The 16,521-nt window shown below is 39.4% G+C and overlaps 1 protein-coding gene across 3 annotated transcripts; it reads left to right on the top strand.

Annotated features, from left to right (window-relative positions):
• Positions 1–1,445: 1,445 nt before the first annotated feature.
• OGFRL1 (opioid growth factor receptor like 1) lies at positions 1,446–15,542 on the top strand. Of its 3 annotated transcripts, none has more exons than XM_058176430.1 (7): positions 1,446–2,416; positions 9,702–9,788; positions 10,958–11,039; positions 11,740–11,818; positions 11,911–11,977; positions 12,092–12,237; positions 14,786–15,542. In XM_058176430.1, the coding sequence occupies exons 1-7, from the start codon at positions 1,994–1,996 to the stop codon at positions 15,534–15,536; spliced, it is 1,635 nt and encodes a 544-aa protein (XP_058032413.1). In that variant the 5' UTR covers positions 1,446–1,993; the 3' UTR covers positions 15,537–15,542. The 3 variants fall into 3 exon arrangements, with proteins under 3 accessions (XP_058032413.1, XP_058032429.1, XP_058032420.1); XM_058176437.1 differs by having other exon boundaries at positions 1,447–2,416; positions 10,961–11,039; XM_058176446.1 differs by lacking the exon at positions 9,702–9,788 and having other exon boundaries at positions 10,961–11,039.
• The last annotated feature ends 979 nt before the right edge of the window (positions 15,543–16,521 follow it).

The following is a 16,521-nucleotide window of genomic DNA, read 5'->3' as shown; positions in this document are numbered from 1 at the left end:
TAGTCTTCAACAGGAAGGGCATTGTAACAGATGATTCTATGAATTAAAATCAGGTCATGTTGAAGGCAGCGGAGATCTAAATTTTCTAAACCCAGGATTTCAATTCTGGTGGCATAAGGTCACAACTGCCTATGTGCGACACCTGCCAACACGCGATTTATAGAGCTTTTCAATCCCCAGTAGGCCAACCATGGATAAATCCAAGAAAATAAAAGTTTCAGAAGAAAACAGAATGTTTAATATGCTAGTTTTGTGGCCACTCAAGAAATAGTCAGGCACAGGAAGGGTTTTATGGCTCCCGGTGTTTTCTTTTCTGTGGGAAACGGGTCCAAATGGCTCTTTTGAGTGTTTAAGGTTGCAGACCCCTAGTCTGGACGTACAAAATATTTCAGCCCTGATTATCTCGGTAACAGTTCTTACAGATTTCTATCAAGGTCATCTTATATACTCTCTACATTACCTATGAAGTCTAGGCCACATTAGCAGTAGTGAAGCTGGTATTCAGAGCTGATGTGAGGATTTCTTAGTGTGGAGTTCTCCATCATCATCATGCCAGGTAAATGTTATCTGCTTTCTGTGTTTTAACAGGCATTCCAGCAGCTGCCTACTAAATAGTTTGACATCTGGTGGCTTCATGGGCACACCAATGAAAGGGGAGGGGAAGGGCATTTTTTGTTTCCAATCTAGCCTTGGAATTTGATGATAGTCCACATTCAACCATCTATCTAGTCCAATCTTGCCCAGTTTCTTAAATACCTTTCCTGGGTTCAAAATAGCTGGCAAGTCAGAATCATGAAGGGCACCGTATTTCCGCATTCTTCCTAGCGTGCCATTTTCCTGTATTCTATGGATAACCACACTCCGGAAAAAAAATCTGCATATTGGAACAGACTCAAAAAAAACACCCCACTCCAGGTTCTGTAATGAATTGTTATTGCTGCTGAAGGAGTAGTGGGGCAGTTACAGCAGGCCATTAATTAAAAGGCAATATTTGGAAGCCATGCAGAGCTCAAGCTGTCCCTCCCCACATTTTAACAGATGTAGGTTAACAACAAACTCTTCTTTTCCAAGCACGACGAGGCACCTGTTGCTTTCCCACCCACGGAGCTAGAGGGAGGCGCGGGAAGAGCCCTGCCAATAAAAAGCGCTCCTGCTGCCTTTTGGCCTCCAAAGTTGAAATGCATCTCAGTTCCCAGCATCTCCTCCCCACCCCCACTCAAAACTCGACCGCCCAAGGGATGAAGCGTCCCACTAGGCGCCCCTGCTCCCCTATGCGCGGGATCAGTGGGGTTTTTCCCCCTAAGATTCAAGGCGGGGGGGGGGAGAAAGCTTGCTGAGGAGCTGAGGGGTGTTGGCAACACCATCTCCTTCCCGTCCTCCCTCCCTTCCTCTCTCAGGTTCTCCGAGGCTTATCAGAGGCCTACAACCCCAGCCTCACAGCGGGCGTGTTGGGGGGAGAAGTTCCATAGACGGGCACGGCACGCGTGTCGCCAAACTCGCCTCGCGCCTCCGCCACTTGCTTGGCGGCGAGACGCTCAGTTCGGCTTCCTCCTTCAGGCGGCACCTGCTGCTACTGCCGCTGCTGCAGCGGCCAAGGGAGGGCCGGCTTCAGTATTTCCTGTGGAAATCCCGGAGCATTCAGCTCCTCCTCTCGATTCCTCCCCCACCCCCGCGCGTGTTTGCGGGTTGGGGATTGAGGAAGGGAGGAAGGAGCAGAGCGCGTTGGCTGTTGTCGCTTCTGCCTTCTGCGTCTGACCGCCTCCCCCTCCTCCTCCTCCTCTTCTTCCCCGACCTCCTTGTCGCTTTCTGCCGCTCGGCTGTGGCGTCCCGGCGCGGTCACCCACCCACCCTCCGGCCTCCAGGAGCAGCCTTCTTCCGAGCCGGCCGATCTTCCCCCCCCCCCACACCTCCCCACGCGCGCCCCATTTGCGTCTCCGGAGGGGAGGAAAAAAAAAAAGCAAAGGGGTCGCCGGGCTCCCGCAGCGCTTCCCCGATGGGCAGTTTGCTGAGCGGAGTCAGCTTCAAGGAGCCCACCACGGTGGAGGACTGTGACTCGACCTGGGAGACGGATTCGGAGCCGGAGCCGGAGGTGCAGGACCCCGGCGGGGGAGAAGAAGAAGGGCCACCGTTGGAGCAGGCGGGCGGTGGCGGCGACGGCGACGACCCAGTGGCTGACCGGCAGCGGCAGCGGCAGCGGCAGCAGCAGCAGCCGCCAGAGGAACCGCTCCCTGCGGCAGGCAGCCGGCCGGAAGCCGCCGAGAAGCGCGAAGGGGCTGCTGAGGAAGAGGAGGAGGAGGAGCAGATGGTGGCGGTGGAGAAGGAGGCGGAAAAGGAAGGAGGAGACGGGGGGGCCGAAGAAGACGACGAAACCGAGGGCAGGGAGCAGGGAGAGACCGAAGCCCCCGGGCCCGAACAGGTAACCTGGGACCCCTTGCAAACTTCTGCCGCGGAGATTGGCGGGCTGAGGCGCGCGCGCCGGAGCTCTTTTTCCTTGGGGCGCCTTTTGGACGGGACCGTCGGCGCTCACCTTGGCAAGCGCTGCGCTCTCTTTCCAAGGTTGAGCATCTCTTTCCTGGAACGGGCGTCCAGAGGGAGGCTCGTGGATGCCAAGGTTACGAAAGCTCCCCCCGGGCCATTTCTGGCTCCTTTTCACCTTTTCCTGGCTGCTTTGCCCCTTCGCTGCCTCCTTCCGCACCCCGTGAAAGATTTGCATGCTTTGGTGACTTGGAAGCTAGGCGTGCCTACGGCATCCCCACCCACTCACCCACCCCTGGGTTAGAAAACGGGCTCGACGGGTAAGCGAGGAGGAAAATCTCGGAAGCGCCGGGTTAGTTTTGCCATCTCTTGCCCCCAGCTTGGTCATTCCAAGTCTGGGTTTGGTTTTCCTTTCCTGTTGCGCCCGGGGCATGGTTGTGGAAAGAGGAGCTGTGTGGAGTAGGGTTGCGGTTTGTTGCATTCCTCCTTGGCAGACTGAGCAAGCCGGCCTGGTGTTGTCTCTTGAAAAGATTGTGGCATGATTGTTAACATTAAGAGTCACAGGACATACCTAATCCAAGTTGCTTTCCCTCTGCAACCTCTACTTCAGAGAATGGTATGTGTGAAGGCAAAATGCAATTTCAGAACTAGGTTTGCTTGAGGGTCTCATGGAGAGCAACCATTTCTAGGCTTTTACCGATCCGACCTGAGTTTCACTGTTTAGAACGAAAATAACTTAATAGAAGAGGCTTCAAGAGATTGCTGTTCCCTCCTTCTGCTTTTATCAAACTCTCTGGTGGTTTCTTTTCTTTAGAAAAAAAAACTTAGAATGGATATATTTTTATTCTCTTCTGGGAAACGAGAGGTCAGCTTTCAAATACTGTTTTCAATTCACTATCTTAATATATTAAAAGAAAAAATAATTTTGTCTATTTTGTCTATTTGAATATAATACTGTATGCTACCATAGAATGACTCCTGTAAAAGTATAGGAGTTAGAACACAGGGCCAAATTTCAGAGAGCTTTACAGTTAAGATTCAAACACACACACACCATTCAAGATTTGTGTGTGTGTGTGTGTGTGTTCTGTTTGCACTTTGAAAACATCTGCCTGGTTTTGTTTTCCGAAATCATTCCAATAGGTGCTTTGCTTTGCAGTTGGGATATATATATATATCCCAACAGGAAGTCCTGCTAAATTTAATGGACATACACATAAATGATGTCTTTTGACTAGAAATATACGGTATAAGTTTAATTAAAACATTTCTGAAATTTAGCAAAGGGCAAAACATATAGTAATAAATCTGTATTATTTTGTGTATTGATAGAATTCAGAGTACCATTTTCTCTTAAAATATGGAAAGAAAACGTACTACAAACACTATACTGTAAACTTTTCACTGTTTTTATTTAATAATTATTTTCTAGCAGTTCTATCTTCTCTATACATCTATTTTGGTTTTTGTTTTATTAAACTTTAAAATTATAATACATAGTTTTCAAACTATATTGTAGTTTCTAAATTTGAATTTTGAATTTATATTTTGAAAATATAACTTATACACTTAATTATGAGTTCCTTTGCAACTACTTTTCTTAGCTCTCCTTCACAACATCAGTATATTTAAGTTACTGCGTCTTTTTTTTTAAACGTTATAGATGCTTTAAATAGTTCACCTTTTGGTCATGGGTAGAAAGGCAGGATATACATGTATATCGACCTACACAGTTGCTATTGAGAAAACTTCCTAGATGTGTCAACAAAGTCTTCAAGATTTGAACTCAACTTGCATTTGATTTGAGTTGACTATAGCAAATAATCTGTGGAACTCTATTTGCATTAGGCTCAAGGACTTTGGGATTATTCAGGCAAAACTTAGTCTGGCATTATAAATTTGTTACCTCTCTCCTGGCACATGCTTTTATTTCAGTAATCATTTTAAATGCATTTGCATAATGTTAATGGTCCTAGAATCATATTGTTGTAAACCTCAAATCATTTACTTCATTTACCACATACTAATTTGTAAGGGACAGGATGCTAGTAGAAACCTGGCCACTGAAAATAACCACTGCCCAGAGATTCTGAGAAAATAAAATACAGTTTATAGCTAAACATTGGCATTACCTATGTCTTTATTAATAGCTATATATTCCTTAAAAGATGCATTCCCAAGAAAGTGTCTAAACACATGCATAAAAGTCTTCATTCCAAGTTGTTTGAGATAGACAGATAGATCATTAGTTATTTTAATTCAATGTTGTCCAACTCTAGATAATGAGAAAAATAATTAGTGTTACTTTAATTATAAAGGAAGACTAATAAAGCTGTTACAGAAATAGTAAGAATGTTACACAATACAATATACAGTAACAATGCAGTTGTATTAGTTTGCCTGGGTATCTTCTTATGTAGTTGGTAAAGTTCCTGACTAGATGAATATTGTTGAAATGCAAAGATGCAAATCTCAGCTTTATTCTGGATCTCTGGGAGGATCCAATCTTTAAAAATGATGGATAATGATTAAAATGCTTTATCTGATACAATGTGGTTAAGAATAGAAGTATGACTAATGAAAAGGAGAGCCACTAAAACAGAATGGATTGCAGCCTGTATGCATTTACGTGGGAGTAAGCCTTCTTGAAAACAATGTGACTGATTTCTGAATAGATATACTGTATATAGGATTGCACTGTAAGGGTGCTTATTATTTCCTAATCTGCAGCTCTGAACCAAACCCCAGCTGAAGTCTATGTGAATGTTACTAACATCAGAAAACATCAACTCTGATTCTGGATATGCAGTTGCATATTCTTTCTTAAACATAAATAGTTATTTTGATCATTTAAAGTCTTCATTCAAGTGTATTTAATATTTACAAATATTTCACTCAACGTATTTCTTGGATTAGTGTCAGTTTAAGTCACCAGACAGACTTGACTTACACACACACACACACACACACACACACACACACACACCTTATTTAATTTATTTATTTATTTATTTATTTATTTATTATTTAAATTTCTATACCGCCCTTCTCCCGAAGGACTCAGGGCGGTTCACAGCCAAATAAAATACACAATAATGTTACAATATAAACACAATTAAAATACAATTAAAAAACTTATTCAATTGGGCCGAAATTAAAAATTTAGAATAAATAATAAAAAAAAACTGGAAGCCATTCATAGCTAATTCAGGTAGTCCTTGACTTATGACTGCAGCTGAGTCCAAAATTTCTGTAGCTACACGTGACAGTTAAAAGAGTTTTGCCCCATTTTATGACCTGTCTTACCATAGTTGTTAAGTGAATCACTGCAGCTAAGTTAGTGACACACTTGTTAAGTGAATGTGGCTTCCCCATTGTCTTTGCTTGTCAGAAGGTTGCAGAAGAAAGAACCCTGGGGCACCACAACTGTCATAATTATGAACCAGTTACCAGGTGTCTGAATTTTGGTCATCTAACTACAGGTATGCTGCAATGGTCGTAAGTGTGAAGAATGGTCATAAGTCACTTTTTTCAATGCTGTAGTAACTTCAAATGTTCACTAAATAAATGGTTGTAAATTGAGGAGTACCTGTAGTTTAGGAAACCTAATTTGATTGTGTCGTCATCAGTCCAACATACTCAGTGTGAAAGATAGGCAGAGATATGGATTCAGTCACTAGAACGTTTATGATACATTATTTTGTTTAGGAATCTTTTCTTCTTGCTGGATAAAATATAGGCAGCATCGTTCTTGCTAAGATGAAAAGTTCCACTGGTGAGTTCATAGCCACATTAACGTAACTTTCTTGGAAACTGTACATAATTTGGTTCCCATTGTTTTTTTTGGGGGGATAGGTTTGTAATTTTTGCAATCTAGCCTATAACCTTGCTACTTCTTATTGGTCTCCTGACCAATCCTGCCTATGTCAGCTGAGTGCAGGAGGTTGCAGTGGCATCAAATATTAAAGCAGGTTCTCAAAAATACGAGAAAGACACCTATTTTTAAAGTGCTATTCTATAGCAGGGGTGTCAAACATGATTCCATTGAGGGCCGCATCAGGGTTGTGTTTGACCTTGGGGAGCCAGGGTGGGCTTAGCCAGGGCAGCCGTGGCCAGCTCAATGTCATTCATCTCAGGGGGACCTGTGATAGCCTGGGTGCTCTATCAGCAAAAACAGTCTCCCAAGCTCCGTTTTCAGTTGCCACGGCTTCCTGCAACCCTCTGCCAGTGAAAATGAAACTCAGGAGGACCGCATGCGCCCGGGAACTCCGTTTTCAGTGGCAGAAGCATTGCGGGCTGGTCCTTCGCTATTTCCAGGGCAGCCCCATGGGCCAGATCTAATTACTCTGTGGGCCAGATCCAGCCCCCAGGCCTTGAGTTAGACACCCCTATTCTATAGATACTGTAAAGAAAATATTTGCTGATCCCAAGCACATGATTTCCAAAATTAATGTGGAGTTACAGTTAAGTGTGTGTGTGTGTGTGTGTGTGTGTTAACAGAATAGGAAATGAACGGTGCAAAAATTTTGAACATTTGAATTGGTTTGGAATTGCTATAGTTAATGTTTTGGGCCAGTGTCTCAGTCCTACACTCATAACTTACTGTACATTTTAAAATGAGGTCCCCAGTATAATAAGGAAATGAAACACTCCTTTGTGAACTACCTGTTCACAATAAAACTACTTCTACCTGTTGTTTTGTGTTTTATGTGACAGTTTATTCGAGTTAGCTTTGAGTAAGGGAACAGTTGCACGGAGGTATATTGTAGTTGTGTTTCAAGGTTCATGCAATAGATTTCTCTCTAAAGCTGCTTTCACCCTCCTCCAGAAATGAGTGTGTGTTTCAAGCTTTGACTTGTAATATTCAATTTTACACTGCTATTTTAAAATGTATTATGTTGAATTTTGTGAATTTTTTTCCAGTGGAAGCCAGTCTCCTTTAGTGTGCAGAAAAATGGTTTAGAAGTTATTTTCATCATAGTTCTCTGCATGTGAACAGTTCCAACACTTTTAAAGTATTGCTCAGACTATGAGGCATGATTATTACTGTCTGCTGATATGGCACACGGTGACATTCCAAAGATTGCTTTGAGATTTCACAGCCAATTCTATATATTTGAATATTGTTTTACAGAAGTCTAGCTGTTCTCTAACCATTGCCTGGCACAAAAAAACTGTTTTATCTCCTACTGATTTTAACTTTATCTGTTTTTTAAACTGAAAATACAGTTTTGGAAACTTAGCTTTTTTAGTTAAATTTTAGTTAAATTTATTCCAATATGACAGGGGTGTCAAACTCACAGTGTCGTGTTGTTGTCATGTGACATATTGTGACTTTTCCCCCCTTTGCTAAACCAGGGGTTGGAGTGGCCAGCACATGATGCATCCGTCTCACAGGCTACAAGTTTGACATCCCTGTAGTTACGATGTAACTGCACAATATGATTTCTTCTCCTGGCCTCTTTGTAGATCACCTCATATTTTCTGAGATCCATTCTGAAAGATCTCCAAACCTCCAGAACAGAGAAAGTAGCTGCTCTAAATCAAACATCAGCAGGAAAAAAAATGAATCTTTCATCTCTGGTGAGATAGACAGCATACATATTAAATAAATAAATATCACATCCTACCTTATAAGTTATTATTAATGTATGATTTTGCCATGAATAATTGGTCCTCAATTTACAAGCACAAATGAGTCTAAAATTTATGTTGCTAAGTGAGACAAGTATTTTTAAAAGAGTTTTGCCCCATTTTACAACCTTTCTTGCCAAAATTGTTAAGTGAATCACTGCAGTTGTTAGGTTAGCAACACAGTTCACAAACGGTGATCACATGACCCCAGAACACTACAACTGTCATAAATATGAGTTGGTATCCAAGCATCTGAATTTTGATCACATGACCATGTGGATGCTGGAACAGTGTGAAAAACCCTCATAAGTCACTTTTTTCAGTGCCATTGTAACTTTGAAAGGTCATTGAGTAAACTGTTAGAAGTTGAGGACCACTTGTATTCCATTTGATAGCATCAGTTCTGTCGTATTTTTATGTTATGAGGTACTTAGAGTGTCTAGAATACCTTAGTTATGGGAAGGTATTGAATGACACTATTTGGACTCACATGGATCACAAAGCTCCTTTAAGTTGATGTAAGTTGTAGCATTGACTATCCATGAACAATTACTTTAGTTAGCTTTATTATGCTACTTCAGGACCAGAAATGGTCACTTCATTCATTCAGTCATTTTGTCATTCTTTCTGTTGTTCATTCAGTCGTTCAATTTCTATAGCTGTTCACCTCAGTCAATGTCTCTGGATGGCTTACAATTCAAAAAATATATTACCATTAAAATACTAAAAACAGGGATGTCAAACTTGTGGCCTGTGAGCCGGATGCATCAGGGGTGAAATGCTTCCGGTTCGGACCGGATCCCCTGATCCGGTAGTGATGGCAGCGGGTGGTTCTGAGAACCAGTAGCAAAAATCCCTGGCCCGCCTTCCCCCCACATACCCACCTGAGCCACGCCATCAGAGGTTTTTTTTACTTTTAAAAGTATTTTTTCTTCGGCTGAAAAAATGCTTTTAAAAGTTAAAAAAAAAGCCTCTGATGATCATGCGGCTCAGCTGGGATTATCAGACTCCTTTCAAAGCATTTTTTCTACAAGTTCTTTGGCCGAAGAGGCGGTAAAAAAATGCTTTGAAAGGGTTCTGACAATCCCAGCTGAGTTGCCTAATCGCCAGAACCCTTTCAAAGCCTCTTTGGCCGAAGAGCTTGTAGAAAAAATGCTTTTAAAAGTAAAAAAAAAAAAGTAGGCCACGCCCACCCAGTCACATTACCCTCCACCAAGCCACACCCACAGAACCGGTAGTAACAAATTTTACATTTCCCCCCTGGGATGCATCATGTGCTGTCCATGCCCACCCAGGTTTATGATGGTTACGGATGCTCCAGGGTCACCTTTGTGACCTTCCCAGCTGTAGCTTCCAACAAGCGAAATGAACAAGTCACCATGTGATTCACTTAACAGCGGCAGCATTTTCTTAACAACCATGGCAAAAAAAGGGTCATAAAATCAGGTTTGTCTCACTTAACCATTTTGCTTAGCAATGGAAATTCTAGTCCCAGTTATGGTTGTAAATTGAAAATTACCTGGTAGGAGGATTTAAATTAAATGGTTATGCTCATTCTGCTGCTTCTCACCGAAATTTTTTTGCTCTTTCAGGGGGATGATTCAGTTGATGTGACAGCTAAACCAAAGAGAAGTTTTTATGCTGCAAGAGACTTATATAAATATCGTCATCAATATCCAGTAAGAACATTTTGTATTCTGGGAGCTTTTATTAAAATAAAGCAGTATTAAACTTAAGTCCCATTGCTGTTCTGTTGGAGACACTTAATTTCTTAGAAAATTTTTTAGTGGTCTTGGAAATGGATAATGGGAGATATTGGTGAATTCTACTGGCTCCCACAATTGCCATTTTAGAATAGAATAGAATTTTTTTATTGGCCAAGTGTGATTGGACACACAAGGAATTTGTCTTGGTGCTTATGCTTTCAGTGTACATAAAAGAAAAGATACGTTCATCAAGAATCATAAGGTACAACACTTAATGATAGTCATAGGGTACAAATAAGCAATTGGGAAATAATCAGTATCGATATAAATAAGGATACAAGCAACAAAGTTACAATCATACAGTCATAAGTGGAAGGAGATGGGTGATGGGAATGATGAGAAAATTAATAGTAGTGCAGACTTAGTAAATAGTTTGACAGTGTTGAGGGAATTATTTGTTTAGCAGATAGGTGTTATTAAAATACAACTATATTTCATCAAGTTGTTTTCAATTCCTAACAACCACATAGATATACTCTTAATGTTTCTAAGATTGTTTAAGAGATTGTACTTAAAGCTGAACAGGGCAATTTTACACTGTTACTATTCAAAAATCAGTCTTGCTCAACTCAATGAGAGTCTCTTCTAAATAAGAGACTACAGGATGGTAGTCTAATAACTCATACTATATTCCAAGATTAATACTAGACCAACAATCAAGCAGTAAATACCCTGATCAACACCCTGTATCAAGAGCATACCCACCAACAGACAGGACATGCTACAAACATATAAACAGAGAGCAAGCCCTCTCCCTTCTAGCACTACAAGAAAACAACCAAGCTCACTAAGGAACCCACGGTTCAATCCTGAGCCACAAATATTCTCTTCTATTAGTAACTCATTTTATACATTTACTATTACTATATTGTATTGGCTTATCTATGATATCTATGTGATATCGACAAATTTCCTAAAATGTTTAATCCATTTTACCTTGTTACATTTTATCCATCTATCTTGCTTCTAGTCTAGTCTAGCAAAATTGTATTTTGGATTATGTAAAACCATACCTGTAATTATTTCAGTTCCGGACTATTTCTTATGGAGCATTTTTTGCATTTGTCTTCCTTTCTGCTCAGCAGAACTTTAAAGAACTGAGATACCAGAATGATTTGTGCAACCTTCGCTTTTATAAGAACAAAATTCCCTTTAAACCCGATGGTAAGTAATCAGTACCATGATCAATGTATGATTTATACATAGTTCAGTTTCAGATCTATATAAATCAGATGGCCCGAAGTAGCTCCACTTTGCATTTAACTTTATAGCTCTGTTTTATGAATGTTGACATAGAAGTAACACATACTAAGTTGAGTTTATTTCTCCTTCACCTTGTTTGCCAGGGTTCTCATCATAATTTTCTCCCCCAAAACAGGTCCTTGAGGCATTACTCTGAGTTTAAGACTTAGAACATCAATGTATGTGGATGCAGTGAGGATTTGCTGTCCTACTTAATGGAAAAAAGAGATCAAAAATCCTTCCAGTGTGATTCAGCTTAGGTTCTCTAGAAGTCTCAGGAAATCTCACGCCATTCTGAAGGTCTTTGTGACACCATGATTCTGAAGTTAGCTTTGCATCACTGACATTATGTACTTAGAATCATATAATCATAGAAGTTGGAAGAGACCTTGGAGGTCTTCAACCAATAAAGAAGGGCAAAGGACTTATTGTTTGATCTTTGGCAACAGTTAACCTCCTATATTTCCTTATCCCTTCAACCATTGAAAAAATATTAATGTATTCCTTTTAGCAATAAGTACTAATCTAAAAAATTGCTTTTTTTAGATTTTTACTTTGACTTATATTTACACTTCATTCCCGAATGGTATTTAGAAAGTTATGTTCCTTGGTATATTTATAGGGGTTTATATTGAAGAGGTCCTGAATAAATGGAAAGGAGATTATGAAAAGTTGGAACACAATCACACTTACATACAATGGTTGGTATCTTTTATTTTTTAAATGTCTTTTTAGTAAACTGGTTAAAGCCATTTCAGTTTCAGAGAAACTTGTACATCTGTTTTGAACGTAGGTTGTTTCCACTCAGAGAGCAAGGACTGAATTTCTATGCAAAAGAATTAACAACCTGTGAAATTGAGGTAAAGCATCTAATTCATAATGTAATGCTAATACTTAATCATTTAAACTAGAATAATTTTGTATATTTAATGCTCTTGATGTTTGTACGTTTTTGTAAAAAAAATCTGTTACAGGAGTTCAAAAAAACAAAAGAAGCGATTCGAAGATTCCTATTAGCTTACAAAATGATGCTGGAGTTTTTCGGGATAAAATTAATTGATAAAACTGGGAATGTAGCACGAGCTGCTAACTGGCAAGAAAGATTCCAACACTTGAATGAGTAAGTTATGTCTTCAGAAAATATTTGAGAACTGAAAACCAGACAATTCTTTCCAGATTTGTTTTTCTAAGCAGTTACCATTCTTTGCTTCCCTCTTGGTCATAAGTTGTGATGGTTGTAAAATAGATTGGTCATGGGACCAACTCAATTTTATGACCTTTTTTGTGGTGGTCATTAAGCAAACCACTGATTCACTATGGACACGGTTTTGCTGAAAATTAGATGTAAGTGCCAATTTTTTGGCAAAAATGTAGTCATCTGACTGGAATGCTACAAATTAACATAAATGTAGACATGTTGCTGAATGACCAAAATCTGGTCACGTGACCATGGGGGCAACACAACTCTTCAAACTTCAAATCCAGCTTGTAAGTAGCTCCAAGGTTAGAACTTTAAAGAGTCGTAAGTCGAGGAATACATGTATGAAGAGGCTCAATGATATCAAAGGCAGGAGAAATATACATAATAGGCAAGAATTATTTCATTTCCACACCTTTTTTTCTGAATCCAGTATCCTTCTTTTCATTTAGTTCTCTCCCACATTAAAAAACAGAGAAAGAAAGAAAGAGAGAGAGAAAGAAAGAAAAATGTAATATCAGTTTTATCAAAATGTAGAAGACAATAAATATAGCACTGATACATATTATATATCTGTATGAGAATAGAAACGTGCTTCTGGGAAACATGGGACTATTTCCATAATGGAGTCATTTGTTGATAATTATATTTTGCTTGAACTGTGATGTCGTTATCATAACCTTTGCTTGTCTGTGCATCATCGGCTGTTCCTAGGACAAAGAAATGTTGGAAGGCAGGTTCAAAAGATGATACCTTTCAGATGGAATGCACAAATCAATGGTGCTAATTTTCTCCAAATTCTTTTAAGAAGAATAAAGCCAAGTGTTGTCCTTGACTCAGCAGTAGCATAAAAGTTAGAAGGACTAAACTATTTCTCAGCTAAATGTTACAAAACCTGGGCCTCACCTGATCTGAATTCTGTCTTTTCCGGGACCAGGGTATTCTCCAGAAGCATATGATTCAACTGCTTCTACCTATACACCTTGTTGTTTAACTTATATATTTATACCATAGTCATGGCCTTCGCTGAGCTACATTTTTGTCCTCCAACTCTTGCCCATTGATCAATTTCCATTCTTATTTACAAGAAACAATCAAGCAAATCATGCAACCATCCCAATTATGACACATACCAGCTCTATAGATGCTTAGCAGCACTGGTCACTTTCGGCTTTGGGATATCTCTTGAAATCAACTATTCAAAAATAAGTTTTGATCTCAATAATTAATAATAAGAGTATTTGACCAAATTAAGGACTTGGTATGTTACTATTTAAGCATTCATTTCTAACTTTTCACTTTTGGAATAATCAATTACATGAATGCTGAATAAGAACCCCCCAGACCCTAGTAGGATTCTTAAATATACAAACTATCAAATCAGTAATTGCATTCCTGCAGCCATTAAATTATATAAAGCCAAGATTGTGGGCTTGCTGATATATGGTGCCCAAATATGGGTTTACCCCTCTCTCTTGGGAGCTATTCAGTCTAGACTTCTAAAAACTGTTCTTTGTGTTCCTCTCCCAACCTCAAAAGCTCTTACATAGTACGTATGGCTGTATCTCACTTGGAGGCTGCCTAAGAAAATGCCATGTCAGTTTCTCATTGAAAATAATGTTCTAGAGAGCATCTGTAGACAGGCAACCTGACTCTGATTTGGTATATTGTATATCATTCTTTGGACCATCAAGGTTTTGATTATGGAGGATTTGGCATTTAGGTCTTCAAAATGACAGAGCTACATTTACTCATTTTCATTATCATGCAATTACTGATCCTCCTTGGACAATCCTTAGATATTTTTATAACATCTTACATGTTTCTCACAGGAAGAGGTTTTTGTTTTGTTTTTTACTTTGGCCTAAATTGATGCATTGCTTATTAGGATGACACTAGGCAGATATATTAGTCTTCCATATGATAACCATATTTGTGTATGTTCAGACACAGAGGCTGAGTCACTGACTTATATTCTTTAAATTGTTCAGTCACTCATAGCATTTGGCAAAAACCTGATTGTCAGAAACCTTAGTCATTTGACTAATAGCTTTCTGATTTCCCTCTGCAAGACCTAATATGGCAACCACTAAAAAGATTGCCAACTTTTTAACAACAGCCATATCTTGCAGAAATTCACCTGATATCCCCTTTTTAGTACCAATCATTTTAGATCTGGTTTATCATATGGTTCTGAGTTCTCTTTTTGTTGTTTATTGGTCTCTGACCATCAATCAATCAGAGAAGAGGAACGCTACTTTTGTCAGTTATTTTCTTTTGTTATTCCATAACATATAAGAGATGATTGCAACTTATCTAGAAGACCTTTCATCTGATACTTGACATCCAATCCTTCTTTCATCAAGGGTACAAGTAGTGACGATTTTTCAGCTACATTTTTTTCCTTTGAGATAATTATTTTTCTTTCTGTCATTTTGAATCCAATTTATCTTTTTTTTTTTTTTTGCAGATCCCAACATAATTACCTGAGAATCACCCGGATTCTGAAGAGTCTTGGTGAACTTGGTTATGAGAGTTTCAAGCCGCCTCTTGTGAAGTTGATTCTACACGAGGCTCTGGTGGAAGAAACCATTCCCAACATTAAACAGAGCGCTCTGGAATATTTTGTGTACACCATTAGAGATCGGAGAGAGAGGAGAAAACTTCTACGGTTTGCCCAACAGCACTACACACCTTCTGACCATTTCATATGGGGGCCACCAAGGAAACAGAAGCTGGAAGGAAGCAAACCAAGTAAAAAGTTGCCTTCACCAGTGTCCCTTCGCAACAGCTCTACTTGTAAACATAAAAAGACAAAAGATCTGAAGAACGTATCTGAAATTTGTAACTCGAGGAATAAAACAAATGATGACAAAAAGACAGAGCATATTAAAAACGGTATAGATAGTGATCAGAGTAAGAAAACCAGCTCCCCTGAAGTTGTTAAGCAGAGCAGTATGGTAAAAAATAGTAGTGCTGAATGTCACAACTCTAAAATGGACATAGTTGAGCCTTTGAATCAGAAGGAGACTATTTCTCATTTAAAAAAACATAAAGGCAAAAACAAGGAAAACGTTAGCCAAGACTGTAAACATTTGGAAGATATAGAAAAAGATTCATGTGAGACTAAAAACGATTCAACAAATATATCATCAGATATGCAAGACAATATATGTAAGGATAAAAACCTGGCGAGCTCATCTGTAAGAAATAAAGAGTGAAATCTTCTACTGCATATGGCAACATGATTTTTCGCTTGTAGAAAATTGTTAAGGAACGAGAGGTCTCTGGTACTGGATCCAGTGCTGGCTACATCAAGCTTAGCCTCGGTGGGGTTGTGGCTTCTTTAATTTGTACTTCTCCCAGCTGTGTATTAAGCTTACAAACTGCATATTGCTTAAGTCTAAGAAAAAAAAGTCCTTTAAATCTGTTTTCTATGCATAAAAATCTAACGTTGATTTTTATTGTGTATTTTATTTAAACTCTTTTAATTAACTTTAAGGTTTTGTTTTTGAAAATATGGATGCGAGATAGACTTCCAAGGAGCCAAAGTTAGTGTCTCTTCAGCAGATAACTATGCTAATGTTTATAGAGTGCCTACCACTGCTTAAAAATTGGAATTTAGCTGTATTCTTATTTAACAGAGAAAGTGGACCTCAGAGACTTGAGCTCCAAGCACAGCCTTGAATCACACCCGGCAAACTATATTAATTCAGCTTCTTTTCAAGCTTGACTATAAGGACCCGTAATTAATTTCCCTGGGTTATGAGAAAATACACCAAAGTAGCACATTGCTACCATTTGCATACCAGCCTCCCACCATTCTCTTACAGTTTTGTTATTGCCATTTCTCTTGATATCTCCTCTAATACAGTGTACTGAATGAAGTGTTGGGAAAAATAGGATTCAGAACTCTTAAGAGAGTACAGTATTTAAATGTTTTAAAATAAGTACTAAAACCTGGCTCAGGTATGATATTCCAAATGAAAGGTTGGGCAGGGAATACTCGTTTATCCTAATGATACATCAGCAAAATTGTTGTGAATGTAAAATAGGATAAAAACATATTCTGCTTGCATGCTTTCTGCTTTCCATTATTTATTATCTCACTTCATCTCCCTCCCTTTTTGTTGTTGTTCTTCGCATGGAGTTGCACAGCTCTGAGAATGAAGGTAAGCATTTCGTCCATGTTTACTTCAGTATCTG

The sequence above is a fragment of the Ahaetulla prasina genome, chromosome 1, assembly GCF_028640845.1.
Source record: "Ahaetulla prasina isolate Xishuangbanna chromosome 1, ASM2864084v1, whole genome shotgun sequence".
Lineage (NCBI taxonomy): Eukaryota > Metazoa > Chordata > Lepidosauria > Squamata > Colubridae > Ahaetulla > Ahaetulla prasina.
Note: the sequence above shows the minus strand (reverse complement) of the source record. Positions and strands in the feature narration are given on the sequence as shown.